The sequence below is a fragment of the Gadus morhua genome, chromosome 8 (genome assembly GCF_902167405.1).
Source record: "Gadus morhua chromosome 8, gadMor3.0, whole genome shotgun sequence".
In the NCBI taxonomy this organism is placed as follows: Eukaryota; Metazoa; Chordata; class Actinopteri; order Gadiformes; family Gadidae; genus Gadus; species Gadus morhua.
Genome location: NC_044055.1, coordinates 8,613,921 through 8,636,299, shown reverse-complemented (window position 1 = coordinate 8,636,299; position 22,379 = coordinate 8,613,921). Strand labels below are relative to the sequence as shown.

Below are 22,379 nucleotides of genomic sequence, written 5' to 3'. Positions count from 1 at the left end.
GCCCGTACCATAAAACTATGATATAAATAAGATTGAATCCTTATTAATTAATATATACCTGAGGCAATCCAGCTCATTAAAAGACTGTTATTGCTTAGGTAATATAATAATAACTATTATTATTTTGATTATTTATATTTATTTTCTTATTATTATTATTATTATTATTATTATTATTATTATTATTATTATTATTATTAATTCATTTTTATTCTGTCTTTTTGTCCCGATGTTTTTTTTATTAACTGCCTATTATCCTTTCATTATCCGTAAAGGCAACAAAGACCAAAGGAATCAATTAAAGCTAACGGGACAAAGACTGTCAATAGGCAGTGCAATTTCTCTCTGTGCCACAAGAGGGCCACCTCATCTGAATGTTCATTGGTTACAGGCAATCATGCCAACCAATGGAGTAATTTTTGCTGTCATCATTGCTTCCGGGTGTTTTCTTGGAAGAAGAGCCTTTTAGATCTGATGATCTTTTATTTTCAAAGAAAAATCTAAAAGGTTTCGGTCATTTTCACGTTTTCAAAATGAACAGGATATTTGGACGGAGTAAGGGAAAAGATGCTCCTCCAAATCTGTCGGACTGCATTGGGAATGTAAGTATTATATGGTTGTAATTGCAGTTAATCCATTGTTGTTTTCCTATCGAATTTTCCTCTCTCGATCGCATCCTGCCTCGACTATCATCTATTTAAATGATCTGGAAAAGTGAAGGTTTAAAGACAGGGGGATGTATTGCACAGAAAGGGTGTTATAGATGCATCATTCCCACGACTGTGACAAAATAAAGATAGTCTATTGGAGATCTTCATTGGATGACATTAATGGTGTTACTGATTCACAGAACTTTATTGTTCTCTCCATCTCTTGTTGGAACAATCTCATATTTATTTTCTTCATTCCCCTCGCATAGGTGGACGCCAGGGCAGAGTCCATCGATAAAAAGACTGCCAGACTGGATGCAGAACTACTGAAGTACAAAGATCAAATGAAAAAGATGAGAGATGGACCCTCAAAGGTAGATCTATCATCCTGAATCGATATGTAAAAAGTGCTTTATCCTTTTATAATACGATTACTGTCACACACACATAATTGTTTACAGATGAATAATACCAAAATTATTAATATGACATTTCTTCCCGTCCTGTGTATAGAATATGGTGAAACAGAAGGCATTGAGAGTACTTAAACAGAAGAGGATGTAAGTCATTTTGCTGAAATTTTATCATGCTAATTGTCTCATGATCAAAACCAATGTAAATTTAACGCTTATGTTATATGTAATTATGTTTTTGATTTTGTATTTGCTCTTTATTATTTCCTGATATTCACGATAATTGACATGACATCCTTTGGCAGGTATGAAGGCCAGCGGGATCAGCTAGCTCAGCAGTCGTTCAACATGGAGCAGGCAAACTACACCATCCAGTCGCTGAAAGACACCAAAACCACGGTAACGCTTCTGGCAAAAGGCCAACACACAGGACTAGGTCTGCCACAACAACCTCATTAGAGATCAAAATAGTTTGAATCTTTATTTATATCCGAAAATAAACCAACAAATACATTAATTATTTCAATACACATATTTACGTGATAATATTCCAACCATACTCATAAAGGTGACTTATATAAGGGAAGTGAATACTATGAAGGCATACTGGGATCTACTGGATATTAAAAATCTAGTGGGTGAAGCAGATTATAGGAAACTGCATGTAACTAAATAAGATTCACACCAAAGAGTTCTGCAACTGACTTTATTGACTCCATTATTTAGGATTCAACAGTTTTAGTTGTTCCAATCAATTCCATCTGTTAAATATCCTTCCTCCATATATAATCTGTGACTTTCATTCAGGTGGAAGCCATGAAGATCGGTGCTAAGGAGATGAAAAGGGCTTACAAGGACGTCAAACTGGATCAGATTGAAGTACGTCGGCGAAATGTTTATTTCCAGCTGCAAAAACTTAGCTCAAATATACCACTGCTGCCACATAAACCCAAGCTATCCACATTACTTCCCAAAGCATTCAAACTCAAAATTCTTTATTCGTCCAGCGAGCAGTGTAACACATCCTGGCCATTATAATTATTGAGGAAGTGTATTAAACGCTTCTTCCACATTGTTGCCACCCAACAAAATTAGTGACAACTATCATGATGATTCTAAACGTCTGTGTGTGTGTGTGTGTGTGTGTGTGTGTGTGTGTGTGTGTGTGTGTGTTGGTGTGTGTGTGTGTGTGTGTGTGTGTGTGTGTGTGTGTGTGTGTGTGTGTGTGTCTGTCTCCAGGACCTCCAGGACCAGCTGGAGGACATGATGGAGGATGCCGGTGAGGTGCAGGAGTCGCTGAGCCGCAGCTACGGCACGCCGGAGATAGACGAGGACGACCTGGAAGCAGGTAGGCCTCAGTGGGATGACTGCGTATAAACCACCACTCTATCGCTTACATCACAGAGAGAGACCTCAGGACCAACAGGTGTGTTTGTCCTGAACCCTGAACAAGATTCACTGGTTCAGGGTTCACCTAGACGCCGCATGGCCCTCCCCCTTTGGAAGGCTGGGCCCGGCATAGAGTCAAACAAACACAAAAGCATTCAAATACACCGTTGTATGGAATTTGATAGCCACCATGATATCCACGGACAAGTTCTTAAGCTGAAATCGAGGAAGTTTGGTTCGAGATACAATTGACCGTTTAATCATTAGGAGACACTTTTACCAAGATGCAGATGTAGGGTTAGGGTTATTAAAAGTGCTGTACATAATATTGGAGAGTGGTAAACAGATGAGGGCAGAAGTGAGGCATTTTTTCTAAAGGGTGCCAACAGGTAAGACTGCAAACCTCGGGGTTCGATCCCGGGACCTTCGGGCTTGGAGTGTGAACTGACCAGGGACCCTGGGGCTGTTTGTTCTTCTCCCTCCAGAGCTGGACGCCCTGGGAGACGAGCTCCTGCTGGACGATGACAACACGTACCTGGACGAGGCCTCTGCCTCCCCGGCCATCCCTGAGGGAATGCCCAGCGACAGCAAGACCAACAAGGTAGAGCTCCATAGTTGTTGTTGTTGTTGTTGTTGTTGTTGTTTGTGTCAATGTCGGACCCTACTCTGCATGTGTAATAGGGTAGTGTACCTTTGTGAATACTTTTCCTTTATGCCGTATCGAATCGATTTCAGCTAAGGCACAGTGCTATAAGCTTTTTTTTGCTTTTTTATTCCACTTTAAGATTTGGGTATATATTGGTAAAATATTAAGGTACGATAGAGCAAGTGTTTGGCACTTGCCAAATGTTTAGGTATAGCACTTACCAACCAATAATTTGATTGTTTTCATTCCAGGATGGTGTTTTGGTGGATGAATTCGGACTTCCACAGATTCCGGCCACATAAAAAGAAGACTGATGAAATAAGCAGTGCACCATTAGACTGAAAACACTTTTTTTATATGTAGAGTAACATTTATACAGGCAGATCAGGTTGAGTTCAGAACACTAAAGTATTGAACACTAAAGTTGTCTTGTACGGTCATTACTAATAACATGTTAGCATGTGGCCTTGTAATATATAGTTCTGCTTGTTTTTTTCCATATCCTAATACCTATTTTCCTTGTCTTTTAGTTGTCTTATTTGCAGTATTATTCCATTTTAAGTTATCATGTGTTGACTAATTTTTAGTAGTGAAGAAATTCATGAGGGCCAGTCAAAACATTTATTTACTTTTGTGGAAATTATGGAATTGGTTTCCATTTTGTATGTGTGTGTGATTGTATGACACCACTAAAATAAAATATGCATTTAATTTCACATTGAATTAATGTTGATTATTTGTATTCAATATTCTTTCTAGCAAGGACGTTCTTCCTCTCTTCTTTTTTCGTTGTACATTTTGCTAGATACACTTTTATACATGTGTATATAGTACATATTTGATTAAACTATATCACACCATGATTCCCTCCTGTAAACAATACACAGTTGCCCACAGGATGGTTAAGGTGCTGGACTCATTATCTAATCATAATACTCTGCTACTGGGAGTGATGCAAAAGGAAGAGCAATTGCATGTTTAATAAAAATAAAAAAAAGTCTACATTTTGTATTCGCATTTCGTTACAAAATGTCAATGCACAAGAGGGGCCTAGGCCCTATCTTGGGTCTGAGTTGGAATCCTAATGTCCTAATCCCTCAAGCATCATTGAGTGGAATTCTAAAATGGCATTTCTCTACATGTGCTTTGGGTATAAAAAACAATAAAGTGATATTTGAATCAACGAATATGTCTAATAATTATAGCATCAACATAATATATATGAATGTTGATCTAGTATCTCCCGTAAAAAAAACAATGTAGGAACGTATTTTTATTTGTGGCATGTATTGCTTTATGTATGCTTTTCAACGATGGATCCAAGGTCATTTACTGTCCAGGTCAGGAACTAATGTATATGGGTGCATGTGCCGTGCATGGACTGTACATTAAAGCATGCGGGACCGTTTCCTGTGTTTCCAGGAAGTAGTTTTTTCAGCAAGTAAACAAATAATAGCAAGAGTGCTGTAAATTGGAAATAGGAATGGCAGAACAGACGGTAACAGTGACAGTTGCATACGGTAATTCACGATTTGGTTCTTCATTATAATAACCAGGCGACTGTGTATCTCGAATGCACAGCAACGCGAATTTATCGGCCCGACCTATAATCACCGCCTGCTAGCCACGCCAATGTTGCCTGTGCTGCCTTCAATAACACACTTCAACAAGTGACTCAAATCCCAATTAAAACGGTGACCACGTAGTGCAATGAAAAGGGAAGGGCGGGAAAAGGGCTGGTTTAAATTAGAATAAGGTGGCACTGAGCAATATACTATGAACCATCTTGCGGTCACCCGGCTAGATGTGGCTTCGACCCGTGATGATCCGTTCATTCATTCAGTCTTCAAGTCATTGCCTGCATCCTGTATTATATTATTATTTGACATTTCTTTCATTGCATGAACCTATCTTTCAAGTTTGATTTTACTTGTAGGTAATTTGTAATGTATGGTTGTATTGTTTTGTGTTTATTCACTTAGGTTCACGAGGTTTTCAATGTTGTTGCTCAGTCTTGACTGTAATATTAGTGTGTCTCCTAAAGCGACATTGTGGAATTAATATCCAAATAGAAATAAGTGCTTGCAAAAATGCTTGGATAAAATTGTGTCTAGAACTGTGTGGGGACATTGTATTGTATTGCTTAGCCCCAAATAGTTCATAAGGCTACTACAAATGTTTCTTTGTTATTCAACCCAGGCTCTACGAAACATAGCATCACAGTGACGGGACAGGATGGAAGTGAAGCTACGGTTAAAGACTTGTCAGATGCCCTTGCTCAAGCGACTGGAGTTCCGGCCCCATCACAGAAAATTATCTTTAAAGGTACACTATGCTCATGCATAGCAAGGTAAAAACAATGTTAAACTTGACCAATCTTTCTTTCTAAACATTTACTGTGGTGTTACAGGGAAATCTTTAAAAGACATGGAAGAGAAGCTCTCCAGCTTTGGAGTGAAACAAGGCTGTAAGCTTATGATGATTGGGAAGAGGGTAAGGCCTCTTTGTCCCTAAAGTATTGCTCATATACAATTAAAAAGTGAGCTTCCTAACCAACTTTGGTCTCCTCAACAGAATAGTCCAGAGGAGGAAGCGGAACTCAAGAAGCTAAAAGACATAGAGAAATCTGTGGAGCAGGCGGCCAAAAAGCTGGAAAAAGTAGATGGAGAACTGACCGGTCTCAAGAACGTAAGCATTAAACATATGTAGTCATTACACAAGTCAGTATATATTGTGTACAGTCGTCCAACTTTTAATTTACATTTCACTTGGATATCACCAGATTGGATGTTGGTTCTGTCCACCTAACTGAGAGGGTGTGGCATGTTGCTTCTGCAGGGCTTTCTCGCCAAGGACCTTCAGGCGGAGGCGCTGAGCAAACTGGACCACAGAGTCAAGGTCGCATCGGAGCAGTTTATGAAGATTCTGGAACAGATTGATTCACTGGTACGTTCTGCCACGCCCCCGTGTTCAAACCATCGCACAGATTTATCCCGGGGAATGTCATGTCATGTGATAACCTCAAGAAATATAAAATGTGTTAATCTTTTTTCTGCAACAGAGCTTACCAGAGAATTTCAATGATTGTCGAATGAAGAAAAAGGGACTTGTGAAAATAGTTCAGGTACGCTTCGTCATTGTCCCATTTCCCATCCCCATCAGACTCTTAATTCAGTAACTAAAGGCTCAAGAAATGCAGCGAAATGCAGCAATAAAACAGTAACAGCATCCACCCAATCAAATTATTGAGTGTTCGGTTTCCAGTGGCTGGACGGTCAGCAAGTTTCCCTAATATCGACCTCCACAACCGTATGTAGGTTGTTAATACACTGACTATTATTTCCACAGTTGCATACAGTAATTTATTATTTTGTACTACTTTGTATTAACCATGCATCGTTGAAGCGGGAATTCACATCAACACTAAAATATTTTAACTGACAGCCATCTCTATGTTCCTTTTAATGAAACACTGCGTTTCAACGTCTTTATAACCCCACTACAATCCTTTACAAGAAAGGGGAACACGTGGGGCTTGTACGAAGGAGAATTCCATGGCATGGACCAGTAAATGAACCATGTGGTGGTAAACTATCTCCTGTGATGCATGTTTGCCATTAGTTTTACATCCAACCATGGCTATTCCTATTACTGCCACATGATTCAAACTCCAATGCTGTATACTGCATGAACTCATCAGTAAGAGTAACCATGCTTTTATTTACTTTTTAGGATTTCCTGGCCCAGTGTGACAAAGTCGAGGCGGGAATATCAGATCATCTAGCGAAGATCCAGTCCAAAAACATGGCACTGGTAGACTAAGGTCACCTAGTCCTCCCTTCTATCATGTAGGATCCCCCTCTGCTCTGCCAGTGGCCAACAGTCATATATACATTGCTCTGTGAGCAAACGGATATAATAACTGCACTGAAAGCTTCAATTGTGGATCTGTTGCCTGTGGATTTATTGACTACAGCGATGATCCTGTCTGGTCATTTGTGGGTCCCTCCCAACCTTAAACAAAGTCGAAGCCAGTTGGTCTCCGGTTTTCATCATGGCTACACGAATGTTCATGTATCATTAAAGGCCTTCAAAAGAAAGAAAGAAAAAAAAAAACTAAAGCTACTTGTAAAATGTTGGTGACAGTGATATATATATATCTGTCCACCTGTGTGTCATTATTCTGCACCACACCTGTTCCCTGCTCTTGTGAAACATATCTTGAAAAACGTTTTTATTTCCCCGCTCATTGTGCGTAAATTGTGCGTAAATGGATATTTTTGTGGCAACGAGCAGACTTTTATTTAATCCAATGAATTTTGTGATGAATAGGTCCTAATGAGGATCGTTTCACGTTTTACGTACATCTTTGTATAGAGCGCTTGATTTTAAGCTGACTCAAACCACAAGGTGTATTAAATTGAAATAAAATGTGTTTGTGTTATCTGGCTGATTCTCCTTGTCGTGTGTTGTGGTTGAAGTCATACTCCGTGAGACTGCAGGCCGTGTGATTCTCATGACCTCATCTACCCTGAAAGTAGATCACAAGATCATTAAAGGCTTAGAGGGGAATCGTCAGACTCTGCTGTTATCTAATACAAGTGAGTACTACTTGATACGCGTGTTCTGAAATAATCACTGTAAGCGACTTCAACAATGTCATTTTTCAGAATCAGACGAATAGAGAATATGAACCATTAACTTAAAATGGTCAAAACTTTTCAATGATTTATTTTGTGGTAACATTAAAGCAGCCGCAAACTTTTCACAACATGCGTATGAAGCTATTCATACATTTCAAAATACTAGTGTTATAGGTCCCTTCAACGCTTGCTTTGAATACATAAGATGAGACGTTATTCTGAGTAATTAAAGTACAATTTAATCTTGAAGTTGTATATGAAAAATGCTAAAAGAATTACACCGGCAGTCATTTTCGTTCGAGTTTATTTCCAGTTTTACCCCACCGATGGGCCAATACCTCCCTCCTAAAGCTATAATCAATATACCAGACCCATAGTGTTATCATAGAGGTGCATATGAACTATGATTGTGTGTGTGTGTGTCTATAGTAGGTCTACACGGGCATATTAGTGAAACGAACCACAGTGATGCGTGCTGGAAGCTCTTCTCCGTCAATGGAAACGATAACCAAATAAATACGGTGAAAATTCTCATGTGAAATCCAACAGTCTTGTAGTGATGGCGGGTTGCGGACGGCCTCAGTCGTCCTTATCCTTCGCCCCGTGCTTCAGGATGCGTGTGAAAGCCACGTAGTTGAAGTTGCCCTTGGTGTCGATGGGGGCCTCTCTGAAGAGCTCGTCCACGTCCTCGTCGGTGAAGCGGTCCCCCATGGTGGTGAGCAGCTCTCTCAGGGAGTCCTCGTGGATGATACCTGGGGGGGAGGGGGGGGGGGGGGTAATCAAGCACTTTGTTATTTGCTTTTGATTGTATTTGAGTAATGGTATAAAAGTAAAGACCGATTATTGATCAGGATCCCAGGTAACCCCCATCCACAATTTTATTCCAACTAGGTTAAATAAGTTGGTATCTAGGGTGCATGGTCTGAATATTATAAAACATGTATTAATCTATCGGTACAGAAATATATTCTTTCCTTCTCTGTGTCCGGTGGTAAATGGGGCGGAATTATTTCCACACTTGTGGACCACAATACACTGACATTAAAGTATAAGCAGCTTCATACTTCAGTATAATTTAAAGGTCACAAGATTTTTTTTTTAAATGACTGACATTCTTTCAACCCCCTAACTTTTTACCCAATAATATCTGCATAAGAATATGACTTATAAATATGCAATATGACAGTCATAAATACAGAGAATACATGCTATAAGACACTAAGACGAACATCAGGTAAGACATCGGGCCGAGAAAGAGACCTGAAACATCACGCTGTACCATAAGCCTTCGATCACATGACGTTTCTGAATCCAACAACACTAAACCACCTGAACAGGGCACAACACAACTATACAGCCTCTCTGCCTGTTTATCCATCTGTCTGTTCGTCCATGGCCATGGGCCTACCTGTGGCCTCCTCGTCGAAGCAGGCGAAGGCGTTGCGGATGACATCCTCCGGGTCAGTGCCGTTCAGCTTCTCTCCGAACATGGTGAGGAACATGGTGAAGTTGATGGGGCCGGGCGCCTCGTTCATCATGGTCTCCAGGTAGTCCTCGGTAGGGTTCTTACCTTTGGGAACATGAAGTGGATCAAGCAGGACGATTGGTAGTGGAACGGTGGTATGGTGTGGTGAGAAAAGCATAGGTTTATACAGTTGTTTAATTGTCTCCAACAGGAATATATTGTCATAGAAGGTTATTGTTGTTGACATTTCTCTAGTCTTCTACATTCATGGATATAATTTGATAGAGATTGCCTATAGACAGAGCTAATAGTTAACAATTTAGACAACATTCACCTTTTAGGAAAAATGTTCATAATTTATTTCTAATGTATAATTGTAGGTGTATTGGAATATACATTATAGCCACTGACATTGGAAACATTGTGATGTAATGTCGTTGTTGTATAGGCCTTATAGTGCAATATTTCAATAAAAAAGGTTAACAGATTCCTCCTAAATCAGATATATACAAATCCAATGTTCCAAGCCTTCTACAGTGACCATCAAATATCAATCAAATATACCTAATGAGGCCAACATGTCGTGCAAGTCCTCTTTGTCAATGAAACCATCACGATTCTGGTCGATCATGTTAAAAGCTTCTTTGAACTCTTGAATCTGCGACTGGTCGAACATTGCGAACACGTTTGAGGTGGCGCGCTGGGGCCGCTTCTTGGTGTTCTTCCCCTTGGCCCTTTTGCTCGACATGGTGGCTGGTAGACGCTTGGCTGTAAACATCATCATTATTTGCATTTAACATTATATTGTTATGTACATAATACGGGGTTATATCATAGGATAACGTGTACTATATTATATTCATTAAATATAGGATACACATTGCAGCAGAAACACTGAAACAGGTGCATTCCGTTGATCAAATCCGCATGATAATAAACCTCTATGGAAGGCAGTGCGATATGATTTCAATCCAGACAGAGCAGACATTGCCATATATATGTAGGGTTTACAATGTTATCCCTAAACATACACGATATCAACTTTACATCATGTATAGGAATCCATCACTGTTCATACTAGTGTCCTAACATGCTCCCTTGTTTGCTTTAGCGAGGTAATTATCAGTCAGCAACCTTGCCCTGGTTTGGCTACCGCAGAGGAAACGACTGTTTCACTCTCTATCATCGAACCATTAAACCATCACACAATATGATACAGCAGCAATGACTCAATAAAATAATATCTCACCTTATCAGAGAATAATTAGTATATGCAATGAACCAGTAGGCACTAGTCAATGAACAACGGAACGTTGCGATAGCCAGGAGGTATTTATCACTTCCTCTGTTTGAAGATACTGACCAATCACAGGTCAGCTCCCCGCCGGAGTGACACAGCCCTGGAATATTCCACTCGGTTCTCCTCCTGTTAATTATTTAGTGTGCGTTAAATTGCGAGTGTTCTTTGTTTGTGCGTTATGTATATTAATTGTTAAACAATATAACACGAGTCAAGTTGTGTTACGATGACATAATAAACACAAATACATTTCCCATGACATTGCAGAATCCCTGTATGTAAACTCAGTGTTGAGGCATGCCGTCGTTATGCTATTGTGTTGACGAAAATAAATGAGGCCGCCCCTTTATCTGCATCATATCATACCCGCAACAACATATAGCAGTCCTCTCTATCTCACTCCAAAGTAACTATGTGCCCCCACATACAATAGCCTACATGTTTGAGTCCCTTGTTTATCCATATGCATGTTGAGAATTGTCGTAGGCTTGGAGAATATTTTTCGTCTGCACTTTACTGTATTTATTGCATTTACACTTTCAAAACATTGAACATTTTAAAGGGGATATATTATGAAAACAACAATTTTGTCTGTGCTTTTGGGTGTTGTTGTGGGTCTCTGGTGCTCCCACATGCATACAAACTTTGAAATAAGTCTGTACATGATTTTTTGAGTGGGATATGCATTTTTGAAAGTACCCCGTCTACATTACCAAACGAGCGAGTCAGTTTCGGCGCACGAATACTACTTCCCACTTCCCCACGCCCCTCCAATCAGAGCATAGCTATGATTTTGTGGACCAGCAGCCGAGCGCTGGGCGGAGATGTTCGTGCAATTCAGAAGCAGGGATATGCCACCGAGCTCCCCCCGCCGGAGCTGCCGTACTGCCGCCGAAGAGGAGACATGGAGGAGAAAGGATACTCCCGGAGCTGAGCTGCCGGACTGCCGCCGAAGCTTCGGCGGCAGTCCGGCAGTACCATCCCTTTCCCCTCCATGTCGCGGTTCAATATGGACTTCAGAGCGTTAAGGCAAAAGTTCCTTTCCCCAAAGAGTTTATTGTTTACTGTTTACTGTTTTTGTTTACTTTTTACAGTTAGTTAGTTAGTTAAGAGTTTATTGTTTATCTTATATTATTGTTATTATAATTATTGTTTACTGTTTACTTTTTGTTTTACTTTTTATAGTTATCTAAGAGTGTATTGTTTATCTTATATTGTATATAATTTAATATTGTGTTGTGTTTCTTTCTGTAAGCTACTGGACAATCAATTTCCTTGAGGGAGTCATCCCAAAAGGATCAATAAAGCCTAATCTAATCTAATCTAATCTAATCAAATCTAATACCAGAGACGTCTTTATGATTCATAATATCATCGGAGGCATTCATAGCTTGCGGCCGTGATATTAGATATAATATAATATAAATACCTATATATTATATAATAATATTATTATCATTATGTTATATTATATTATATAGATATAGAGCTCCAGGAGTCGCAAACGGGAACAATCACTTCTCCTCCATGCTGTGGTTCACTCTGACAGCTCATTGGTCAATGGGCAGCAGCTCATTTGCATTAAAGCTATGGACACCAGAAACAGCGCATTCTGAAGGGACTGAAACTGAGGGGAATTGCGGTATAGGCAAGATTCTTTTTCCTATAAACTATTTCCAGCAAACAGCTTCAAAAACTTGTTTTCTGGAACTCATATACTATGTTTACTTGTTTGGAAAACACCATAATATGTCTCCTTTAACATTTTGTTATCAATCACTCTTTTTTAACTTCCTAGACTCACCCCGTTGGATGTAGAGACATGTAAAAGAGAAACAGTTACAGAAACACAATGTAAACCAGTATCCTCAAAATGAATTGCATTTATTATTAACTTAGGAATCATATAACACCAATATATGATCTATTATGCATCTGTGCTCACACGGGGGTATCTGGTTGGGACGGCTCATACAAATTGTTGAAGAAGGAACGGTCTGATTCACTTTCATGTTGTGCTTCCTGAAAGAAAAAGAAGAGGTTGCCATGTAGTACCGTCCGGAACACGTTGGACACTATGTGTGCTCAGAATGTTTGGCACTTTTAATACTCACTTGTTGGTCGCTCATAATCTCAAATACTGAGTTCCGGGCGATTTCCACACGGTCGGTGTTCTCCGGTGCACCCCCGAGGCACCCGCACACACAGACAAAACCACTACACAAAGATAGAACAAAAAACAGTCATCTTTTATGCGTCCAATAACACTGTAATCGTAAACTCAATAATGACTCTTTATTGTTCATAACTTTAAATGGCCCTGTAAAGTACAATAATATAGCATTTTATCCTTTCTTCTAATTTATTCAGTCCATCTCATGTTAATTAGCAGCTTGAACTACGATGGCTTTGCAATGAGCACACTGATTTGTGGACATAAGTTGCACATCGCTTGATAAATTTGAGGATGACGAATGATCATTGAGTGATAGAAAGGGCAAAGGGATTATTGTTGTCGGTGGGAATTATGTTCCATTTTTTTATATTTTTGTCAAATTTAAAATTCAATAAAATAACTTTGAAAGTACAATAATATAAGTATAACCTAACATTATTACCCCTATCATCATCATCCTCATCATCATCATCATCATCCACATGTACCTTGCGGACCACCTTGCAGTCCACCAATTATTGAACGCGTAGAGGCTGCTGGCGATGGCAACGCCCGACATCAGAGTGAGTCCCACTGCCAGCCCAACGGTTAGTGATTCTGTGGAGACAAACAAACCTTTTCCCAAACAAAACCCTCCATTCGCTACTGTGGAAGCCATTCACCACAAGGGGTCTTTGAGAAGCAGTGGATGTTTTCTCCCACGAGGGAGAGGGTGCACTCACACTAGGCCATCTGGCCGTGGCCGTGGCCGTTTTCACACCTTACCGTGCTCAAATCTGCCAGTGTGACTGTGGCCAGTCTGGCCAGGCCAGGCCAACTTGGCCACTTGGGAGAGGTGTGCTGCTACGGCACGGGCCGCCACGGTACAGATGCTAATGAGCCGACACGTGCACACACACGGCTAAGCAACCTGAGCTGGATGACGTATAGTCCATGCGACGACCATGGCCATAATAAAGGCGACGGGCCTTCTTTCCCATTAAACGGTAAACATTGCGTCAAGCGGTTCAACTGTTGGTTCACGTTGGTCCCATAGAAAAGTCGATTGTCTGTTAGCCATTTGGGCAGACGATAAGCAACAGACTCAGCAAAGTGCGAACTGTGTTCTCTGTGTTGTTGTCCATTGTTGTTAAAACTCTGACTGGCGGCAGACTTTATTATGGTCCATGCAGCGGACGCTTGGTGATGACGTGTTACGACGTGATGACGTATGTACAAGAGCCTACCGTGGCCAGGCCACAGTTGCGACGGCCAACGGCCACGGCCAGATGGCCTAGTGTGAGTGCACCCTATTATTGTGCCATATTATACCACCAGGTGTGAGTGTGATTGAAAATGTGCAGCTTTTGACATCACAAGTGGGCCTGTCCACCAAGACGTATGACGGATAGATGAGCAACGTTTGCTACAGTCCGCTGGGTAGGCTGGTAGACTGATCCATCCAGCACACATCTAAGTGGACACGCCCATTTGTGATGTCAGAAGAGGCAGATTTTCAAAACGGCTCGTAACGGCTAATCACACTCACACCTGGTGGTATAATATTCAAATTCATAATGTCTTGTTAAATGTCATCTCGTGTGTTTTGAGGCCAGGGGGCTCAGCGGGTCTACCTTCAGTGGTCGGTGGCGTAGGGGGCACATTGGGGCACGGTCCGGACAGGACGTTGATATCGTCCAGCGCCACGGTGCCACCACCACTCGTTCCACCCTGATACGCAAACACAAACTGCACACAGACACACAACCCTGTCACACACTGACAGCACAATAACATATCATGCATAACATTACAGAGCAGAAGATGTGCCAGACTAGCATTTTTTTAAGTTACATTTTACAGTGAAATGGATGCAAGACATTGCTGGCGTGTTATTTTTTAAACAAAGTATAATTCACATAATTTAATTATAAATTATGAGGATTCCCGAATCTTTTATTGCTTTATTTCCATGTTGTGGGCATCCCTTCATCCTAAAAGGTTCCATTAACTAATGGTAAATTAAGTACATTTCTCAAAATGAAACCAAACACTGAATGTCCCCGGAGAGATGATTGATAAGTTAGGAATAAATTGAGTTATGTGTGTGCTTGATGATAGATTTATTACCCAGAATGCATTTCCGTGAAGAGCAGGCACGCTAGCCTCCAGCCACGTGTGTCCTTGGTTACCATCCTTATTCCAAAGTAGAACTCCTTCCCCTTTGCCGCTGTTGTGCATTTTCCTGACAACGACATGTTAAAAGTTATAAAACAATATATATGGAATTCTTTGTCTGTACAGTTTTTAGACATCTATAAAAAAAAAAAAAAAAAAGCTATTCACACCATGCGCACTTCTTGCACTATTTATAGTGACTAGAGAAAGATTTAAACTACGTTACTTACCTGTCATTTATATACACCTGCAGAGTGCCCACATCACTACCATTCATATGGTACCAAAAGTTGAGACAGTGCCCTCCAGTGGCGGCTTGGAGTAAATCCCCTCGCAGGGACGACACCGTTCCCCAACCACCAACATAGGTGTCAATATGCACATAGTAACCTATCATAAAACAGGACAGTGTTGGTGTATGAAACCAAGAACAAAGTACAAATTAGGGATTAAGCAACAACAAGTTTGATTTAAAAAAAATCATGTTATTTTCTTGTTGGTGGGCTTCTTTGATTACCCTGATCTGAGTTGGTGGTGTGATCGACGTCGGGCCCGTTGCTGGGGTGTGGGGAGGCTCCCCGGCCCCTGAGCCAGCCCCCCAGGTCCGCTCCTCCACCCAGGTCCGCTCCTCCCCCTAGGTCCGCTCCTCCACCCAGGTTGCTCCAGTCACACAGGCTGCTCTCAAAGTCGCAGTGGCCCGGCGGGGGGCAGGGTTGGTGGGTGACCTGGACGTCGTCGAAGGCCATGTCCCCGCTCTGGGTGGGGCCCTCACTCACGCCTTCCACCACGATCTACAACCAGAGGACCGATCTGTTCATATTGGTCCGCTCTGGACGTGTAGCACCATCTAGTATAAAAGGCTATGATTGTAATAATATTATTAATAATAATAATAATAATAATACATTTAATTTAGAGGCGCCTTTCAAGACACCCAAGGTCACCTTACAGAGCATATATTCATCATTCATTCATTAAATAATCTATTATTTATTACGATTTTTATTATTTTTAATCCATTTATCCATTTATTTTATTTATTTACTTATTTTCATAGCATCTAAGCATTAACTCTCACGGAAAATATCTATCATTCATAGAGTCTGTCGATATAAGATGACGGCACATGCAATGAATTCAATCAATATCGATATCAATATCGCCGATAATTCCTGAGCGTCTGTTTGGGTCCAGCCTTCGGCCCGGATCTCAAGGGGGGATAGAACAACGGACGCGTCCCCTCGGTCGGACATCCGTCCTGGGTGTGCCGAGCCAGCCTCCCCTTCCACCCAGCTCCCAACCCGTAGCAGGCATTTCCATAATGTACTACAAACCTCCCAAAACATAAACGAACCCCCTGTTAGTCGCCCCAGCGCGGAGGGGAGGGGGGGGGGTAAGGATGGACTGACCCGGTATGGCAGGGTGCGGTCCCCCAGGGGGGCCTGGGCGAACCTCCACATGGGGCTTTGGTCCCCGGAGCGGAACAGCAGCAGGGTGTCCTGGCGTGACTGGCTCTGACGGTACACGTTCAGGGTCCCCACGCCTGGGCCGTGCATGTGGTACCACAGCTGAAGGCACCCTCCATTCGCTGAGGCACACACACACACACACACAGAGGCACACACACACACACACACACACACACATAGACACACAGGCACACACAAACATGCACACACACACACACACATGCACACACACACACACACATGCACACACACAGACACACACACACACACACACAGACACACACACACACACATGCACACACACACACACACACACACACACCAACACACACACACACACACACACACACACACACACACACACACACACACACACACACACACACACACACACACACACACACACACACACACACACACACACACACAGGGACAGAGTTATAACCAATAAACTAAACAATACTAAACAATAACACTTTGGACTGGGAATACTATGAATGCATTTACTTTTTGTGACTTTTGTTTTAAATCGCCATTCGCTGCTGTAAGTGGCCACAAATCGTTTTCGTACATTGATTTTAGTTGTAGTTCATGTTTTTACCCACAAGGGAGAGCTGTTTGGGCACAATTGTACTGACGACATTCAGAGGCGGTCACAGGTGTGTTGATTGGGGAAGAGTCAACTGTGATTTATTATTTATGGTCCCGTGTTCATATTAGCTTAAATAGCAAGTGCATGTTGTGTTGACTTCTGATAGCCATCACAGAGGTCTTGGAGAACCTCTACTTCAATTTGAAACCAAATTAATAATACGTTAAGCATGCAATGAGCACTCGTGTATACGATCAATGAATGACACAAATCAGTGAAAATATCAGTCACAGAGATGGAGACTGGCACCACGTAGGTGAATCAGGTTTATATTGACATTATATGAATGGTTTATACAGTCTGCCGGTCCATCTTTAAATTAATTATTTTCATAGGCCACTGAGCAATTGTTTAAAACCACAGTGGTTTTGCTAGAATTCCTGTTCCCGCTGAATGATCCGTAATTGGCCAGGCTTGTATGTCACTCAAGACCTCATCCTAACAAGAAGGTGGTACTGTCCCTGTCCTTGGAAAGGCTTTCTTTGCGAGATTATAACAGCACTTACAACAGCCAGCAGATGGATAAACACACAGCAGTGTACCAACCTCATGCTCCACCCATTCCTCATTCTTTTGAATCCACTTTCTATCTACCCCCGCATGCTCCTCTCTCCACAGACAGTACTGCGACCGTTTCCACCTCACCTGCAGTGAACCAGGGTGAGGCCATCTTGGTTCTGTGCCCAGACAGGTCCGAGGCCTTGGAGGGCAGGAGGTAGTAATGGCCCCAGCCCGTGTGGGTGGTGTGGTCGGTGACAGGGCCGGTGTTGGGGTTGGGGCTGGAGCCCGACCATCGGACCCAGCCTGAATTGTCGTTCGCTTCCTGTTGCCAATTACAGCTCCCCGTCTCAAAGTCACACACATCTAGGAAAACCACCGGTGTTAACAGGTGAGCCGCGTGCTGACAGGAGATCAAACTGAACAAACATGATCATAAGCCGGCTGGAGGTGGTTGTAAAGAGAAATAAGACGCCAGTACAGTAAAGTGGTCAGGGAGGGCCCAAGGGGTTAAGGGCCGAACTGCAAACGATTGTTTTAGCGATCCAACACTGCTCTCATCTACTGTATTCTCAATTCTTTAAATATGCTGATTTTTCCCATACATTCTGCAACCTTTTATCATATTTTGCTTTTCCTGCCCTTGATTAAGTTTCAGACAACGACGGGGATATTGTCAAAGGCCCCAATATGTGAATAAAATAAAGTTGTGTAAATAGTGGTAAAATGTTTTGGCTTTCGGCAACGCTGACATCTCCGCCGTTTCTATATCTACTCATTCTCTAAACCCCCTTGGAACACTTCGGCCCACCTGAGCGAAAGCAAAAGCCTGAGGCAACGTGCACCGGCACGACCACGTGCACACATCGATCACCGGGTACCTGAGGCGGCACACGGGCCACTGACGAGCTTGACGTCGTCGACGGCGATGTCGCCCGTCTCCCCGCCCACCCTGGCCTCCAGGATGGCCAGGTGGACGCGTGGCTGATCCGTCACGTGAAGCCGGCCCATCTGCCAATCACGACCCTGGCTCCCGTTGAGCTGCCATGCCTGCAGGAAGGAGAGCGCGGCACTGAGTCACGCAATCGCAATGAGGATGTGAGCACTCTGTCCATTATTGGTGATGTCGCAAACGCAGAATGTCACAACTGTGTGAAAGGTATGATCGGGAAAGGTTCAAACGCATCTGAAACGTTTTCCTGCGTGTTTCTCAACCCGACCCCCCGAGTGTGATATTTCTTTTGCATAGAGAGCAGCAGGAAGTGAGTACAACGTTTTTTTTTAGGCACTGTCACAAGATATCCTGGCAAAAGCCAGAAGCAAACGCTGAGCGCTGTTTAACGCCAATCTAGATGTGTGGACCTAGGCGGTGGAGAGACAATACAACATAACATAGTTTGTACCGTTGTTTGCTCATAGGGGTCGACCTTCTGCAGGACCACCCTCAGAGACCCCACCGTGGCTCCATACATGTGGTACCAGAAGGTGAGGCAGTACCCCTCTTCACCAGCAGGGGCCAGCAGCTGAGACTTTAACCAGGCCACGTTCCCCTTTTGACTTGGCGGGGAACTCTCTATATACAAGTACTTCCCTGTGACAAAATCAAACAGTGGTTAAAAAAAGCCTGAGTGAGCACTTTTTTTTACATGTTGCCTAATATTTGAGCGCAGGCGACGGTAATAAGTGAATGCATTCTGTACGTGGTTCAACATGCGGTATCACACCCCTCTGAGTAAACCCTGTGTAAAGTGTAGAGGCCTATCCCAGGTGAAGCTGACCGGTGCCGCTGGTGTGGTCTCCGGAGGGCCCTGTGTTGGGTGTATCTGTAGGGCCAGAGGTCCTCAGCCACTCCAGCTGCCCTTGGGACCCCTGTTCCCAGCCACACAGACCTTCCTCAAAGGTGCAGCTGTAGTTGGACAGAGCTGATCGAGGAGGACACCGAAAACAGACACAAATCATCCTCCACACGGCGAACCAGCCAACCTTCCCCCTGTCTCGTAGGGGACTGAGCAATCAGAAAGGGGCACACGATAGGCCGCGCGCGTCTCATTGTTTACCTGGGGGCTGGTAGGATGCTTCGCAGTTCACGAAGGAGATGTCGTCCAAAGCCACAGTTTTATTCACCTTGCTAATGAAGAACAGCTGGAAAAGATCAACAATCACATTCACTTCGACATCAACTCTACATAAGTCTTAATATGTATGTCTGTATAGTGTCAATAAGTCCCATCAGTAGTATTATTTATGTCAATATACTGGGCGGATTCAATATCTATATTAACCCACCCTGTTACTGTACATACATAGACCTGGTACATGTCCTTTCACCCAAACAGTGAATCCAAGCAACGCAAGTGAACACATTTCATGAAATTGCATGTTTCTATGCATAAAAATGCAGGACACCCGCACGCACACACGACACTGACACACACACATACACACACACCGACACCCACACACACATACACACATAAACACACCAACACAAAGACGCACACACCGACACACACAAACCCACAGACACACAAACACTGACACCCACCGACACACACACACACCGACACAGACACGCAAACCGACACTGACACACACAGAGACACAGACACACACCGACATGACACACAAACAGACACAGACACACAGACACACACAGACACGACACACAGACACCTTATATGGTTGGAGGTGTTGGCCAAGCGGCAGGGACTCGTAGGCCCAACGGGAGACAGTGTTGTGAGGGCGTGACCACAGCGTTGCTTCACCGGCCCCGGCTTGCTGCATAAGCACTGCCAGTGACCCAGCTCTCTCACTGCTCATGTGGAAGTGAAACCTGGGTGGGTGGGGAAGTGAGGCACACATGGGGGGGTGGGGGGGTGGGGGGCGGATCAGCGAAACAAGCGGGAAGGAAGGAAGGAGGCTTGAGAGAACATTAGAATTGGGAAGGGGAGGTTGAGGTTGGTCGAAAGGGAGGGGGAAGGGGAGTGATTGAGCAATTTTACACGCTCCGAAATTCTGAGGAGCTGAATGAATAAGCGTGCATGTCGGGAAGGAATACAAACAAAGCAGGTTTTTGTGCAACTCTAACACTTAAGAGCGAGCGGGTGAGCAACGCCCACACTGCCAAAACCTCGAGCACATGGATGAATTGTCTTGAGCACGTACAAAAAAACCAAGGCTTTTGTGCACACCAGACACTTTGATAGCTGCAGCGGTTTATCTGCACGACACCGAGTCCGCGGGGGGGAGGGGTGGGGGGGGGGTTGTTGTGACGGCAATCACTTACCGCATCTGACAGTAGGCGGACGAGGCCGGGAGACGGGGACTCGAGAGACGAGCCTCATCAAGCGCCCTCCCAGGGACGGGCTCCACTTTCATGTAGAAGCCTGGTTCAAAAACAGAAATCAAGACCCTAAAGGGCTGATTATGGTTCCATGTCGACACAACGCAAGGACCACGCAGACGCTCCGACGCAGTCGTGAACCTGTTTTGGTCCTGCGTCGGGTTTTAGGGAGCGGACCGGGTTTTTGGAGGCGCAGGTCAGGCCCTTGCGGTGGACGCCACAAGGGTCCGCAAGGACGTACTGGGTCCGTAAACCCCCTTGCATTGCATCCATGTTGAACCGTAATCAGACCTTTATTCTCTCAGCCACGGTCTGCGTACTGATACCGCCCCCCAGGCAGTTTCTACGGGCGTAGCGGGTGGAGCTACTGCGTCAAGCCAAACTCAGGCCCCGGGGCCCTCACTGCTTTTGAGGCTTTGTTACAGATTAAGGTGAGGAGGGAGAGGAAAGAGGGCGGGGCTAGGGTCACCTGTCTGTGAGGTGTGGTCGGTTGGGGGAGGGGCTAACGTCACCTGTCTATGTGGTGTGGTCGGTGGGGGGGGGGGGCTAAGGACACCTGTCTGTGTGGTGTGGTCGGTGGGGGGAGGGGCTAACGTCACCTGTCTGTGTGGTGTGGTCGGTTTGGGGAGGGGCTAACGTCACCTGTCTGTGTGGTGTGGTCGGTGGGGGGCGGGGCTAACGTCACCTGTCTGAGGTGTGATCGGTGGGGGCGGGGCTAACGTCACCTGTCTGTGAGGTGTGGTCGGTGGGGGGCGGGGCTAACGTCACCTGTCTGTGAGGTGTGGTCGGTGGAGGGCGGGGCTAACGTCACCTGTCTGTGAGGTGTGGTCGGTGGGGGGCGGGGCTAACGTCACCTGTCTGTGAGGTGTGGTCGGTGGGGGGCGTGGTCTGGTTGGTGGCCCTCTGTCTCAGCCACCCGCGCGGCCCCTGGCTGCTGTCGTTCCACTGGCACTGGTCCCTCTCGAAGGTGCAGGGACCTGGACACACACACAAACACACATACACACACACACACACACACGCACACACACCCAGACAGACAAATCCCCACACACACAGACACACACATAGAAATACACATATACACAAACACACACACACACATAGATACATACACACACACAAACATACACACACAAACACACACACACACACACACACACACACACATAAGAATGGACATGGGCTAATTTCTGAATGATATCTACGTAGAGTGGAGGAGGCGATGGCTACATACAGCAGAACTTGATTCTAATTGCGCAAAGTTCTACTAATGATTTATAGACGGTGACATGAATGCCGTTCTAAAACAAGTAGTCGTTTTGAACCCTTAACCCCCGCTACGATGAACACACGTTAATGTCGCATCGAGTGTCATCTCCGTGAAGCGTCTTGGGGGCTGGAAAGTGAGAAACACACGACGTGATTCATTCCAACAGGATATGCATGCAAGTTCATATCTTGTGGACGTCGGGGAAGTCGTCTTACAAAAAGGCCCCAGGCCAGACATCCCACGCAGTGCATCTGTGGCGGGACGTTGAGGCCTGCTCACTAGTCCTGTAGTCAGGGTGGAGGAGG

At 43.9% G+C, this 22,379-nt stretch overlaps 4 protein-coding genes across 4 annotated transcripts in view; 2 read left to right on the top strand and 2 right to left on the bottom strand.

Annotated features, from left to right (window-relative positions):
* The first annotated feature begins 364 nt into the window (after nucleotides 1-364).
* Nucleotides 365-4,100, top strand: chmp5a (charged multivesicular body protein 5a). The gene is made up of 8 exons (XM_030364802.1): nucleotides 365-602; nucleotides 920-1,024; nucleotides 1,164-1,210; nucleotides 1,369-1,462; nucleotides 1,871-1,942; nucleotides 2,303-2,411; nucleotides 2,938-3,053; nucleotides 3,350-4,100. The coding sequence occupies exons 1-8, from the start codon at nucleotides 534-536 to the stop codon at nucleotides 3,398-3,400; spliced, it is 663 nt and encodes a 220-aa protein (XP_030220662.1). The 5' UTR covers nucleotides 365-533; the 3' UTR covers nucleotides 3,401-4,100.
* A 383-nt stretch (nucleotides 4,101-4,483) lies between these two features.
* On the top strand, nucleotides 4,484-7,546 carry bag1 (BCL2 associated athanogene 1). The gene is made up of 7 exons (XM_030364804.1): nucleotides 4,484-4,618; nucleotides 5,298-5,423; nucleotides 5,509-5,591; nucleotides 5,673-5,786; nucleotides 5,937-6,044; nucleotides 6,160-6,222; nucleotides 6,831-7,546. Exons 1-7 carry the CDS (start codon nucleotides 4,582-4,584, stop codon nucleotides 6,918-6,920), a joined length of 621 nt encoding a protein of 206 aa, XP_030220664.1. The 5' UTR covers nucleotides 4,484-4,581; the 3' UTR covers nucleotides 6,921-7,546.
* A 482-nt stretch (nucleotides 7,547-8,028) lies between these two features.
* On the bottom strand, nucleotides 8,029-10,741 carry myl12.2 (myosin, light chain 12, genome duplicate 2). The gene is made up of 4 exons (XM_030364807.1): nucleotides 10,456-10,741; nucleotides 9,771-9,974; nucleotides 9,150-9,311; nucleotides 8,029-8,493 (listed from the first exon to the last, which is right to left on the bottom strand). Exons 2-4 carry the CDS (start codon nucleotides 9,952-9,954, stop codon nucleotides 8,321-8,323), a joined length of 519 nt encoding a protein of 172 aa, XP_030220667.1. The 5' UTR covers nucleotides 9,955-9,974; nucleotides 10,456-10,741; the 3' UTR covers nucleotides 8,029-8,320.
* A 1,628-nt stretch (nucleotides 10,742-12,369) lies between these two features.
* The window catches only part of si:ch211-106h4.4 (MAM and LDL-receptor class A domain-containing protein 1), a 31,909-nt gene continuing 21,899 nt past the window's right edge, over nucleotides 12,370-22,379 (bottom strand). The window contains exons 36-51 of the mRNA XM_030364746.1: nucleotides 21,656-21,778; nucleotides 20,745-20,844; nucleotides 20,132-20,291; nucleotides 19,516-19,600; nucleotides 19,237-19,380; nucleotides 18,862-19,049; nucleotides 18,340-18,508; nucleotides 17,606-17,824; nucleotides 16,249-16,427; nucleotides 15,357-15,630; nucleotides 15,070-15,229; nucleotides 14,792-14,906; nucleotides 14,296-14,410; nucleotides 13,171-13,279; nucleotides 12,621-12,723; nucleotides 12,370-12,528 (exon numbers count right to left, since the gene is read on the bottom strand). Of these exons, the coding sequence (XP_030220606.1) occupies nucleotides 12,448-12,528; nucleotides 12,621-12,723; nucleotides 13,171-13,279; nucleotides 14,296-14,410; nucleotides 14,792-14,906; nucleotides 15,070-15,229; nucleotides 15,357-15,630; nucleotides 16,249-16,427; nucleotides 17,606-17,824; nucleotides 18,340-18,508; nucleotides 18,862-19,049; nucleotides 19,237-19,380; nucleotides 19,516-19,600; nucleotides 20,132-20,291; nucleotides 20,745-20,844; nucleotides 21,656-21,778 (2,324 nt within the window). The 3' untranslated portion in view covers nucleotides 12,370-12,447. The remainder of the gene's footprint in view (nucleotides 12,529-12,620; nucleotides 12,724-13,170; nucleotides 13,280-14,295; nucleotides 14,411-14,791; nucleotides 14,907-15,069; nucleotides 15,230-15,356; nucleotides 15,631-16,248; nucleotides 16,428-17,605; nucleotides 17,825-18,339; nucleotides 18,509-18,861; nucleotides 19,050-19,236; nucleotides 19,381-19,515; nucleotides 19,601-20,131; nucleotides 20,292-20,744; nucleotides 20,845-21,655; nucleotides 21,779-22,379) is intronic.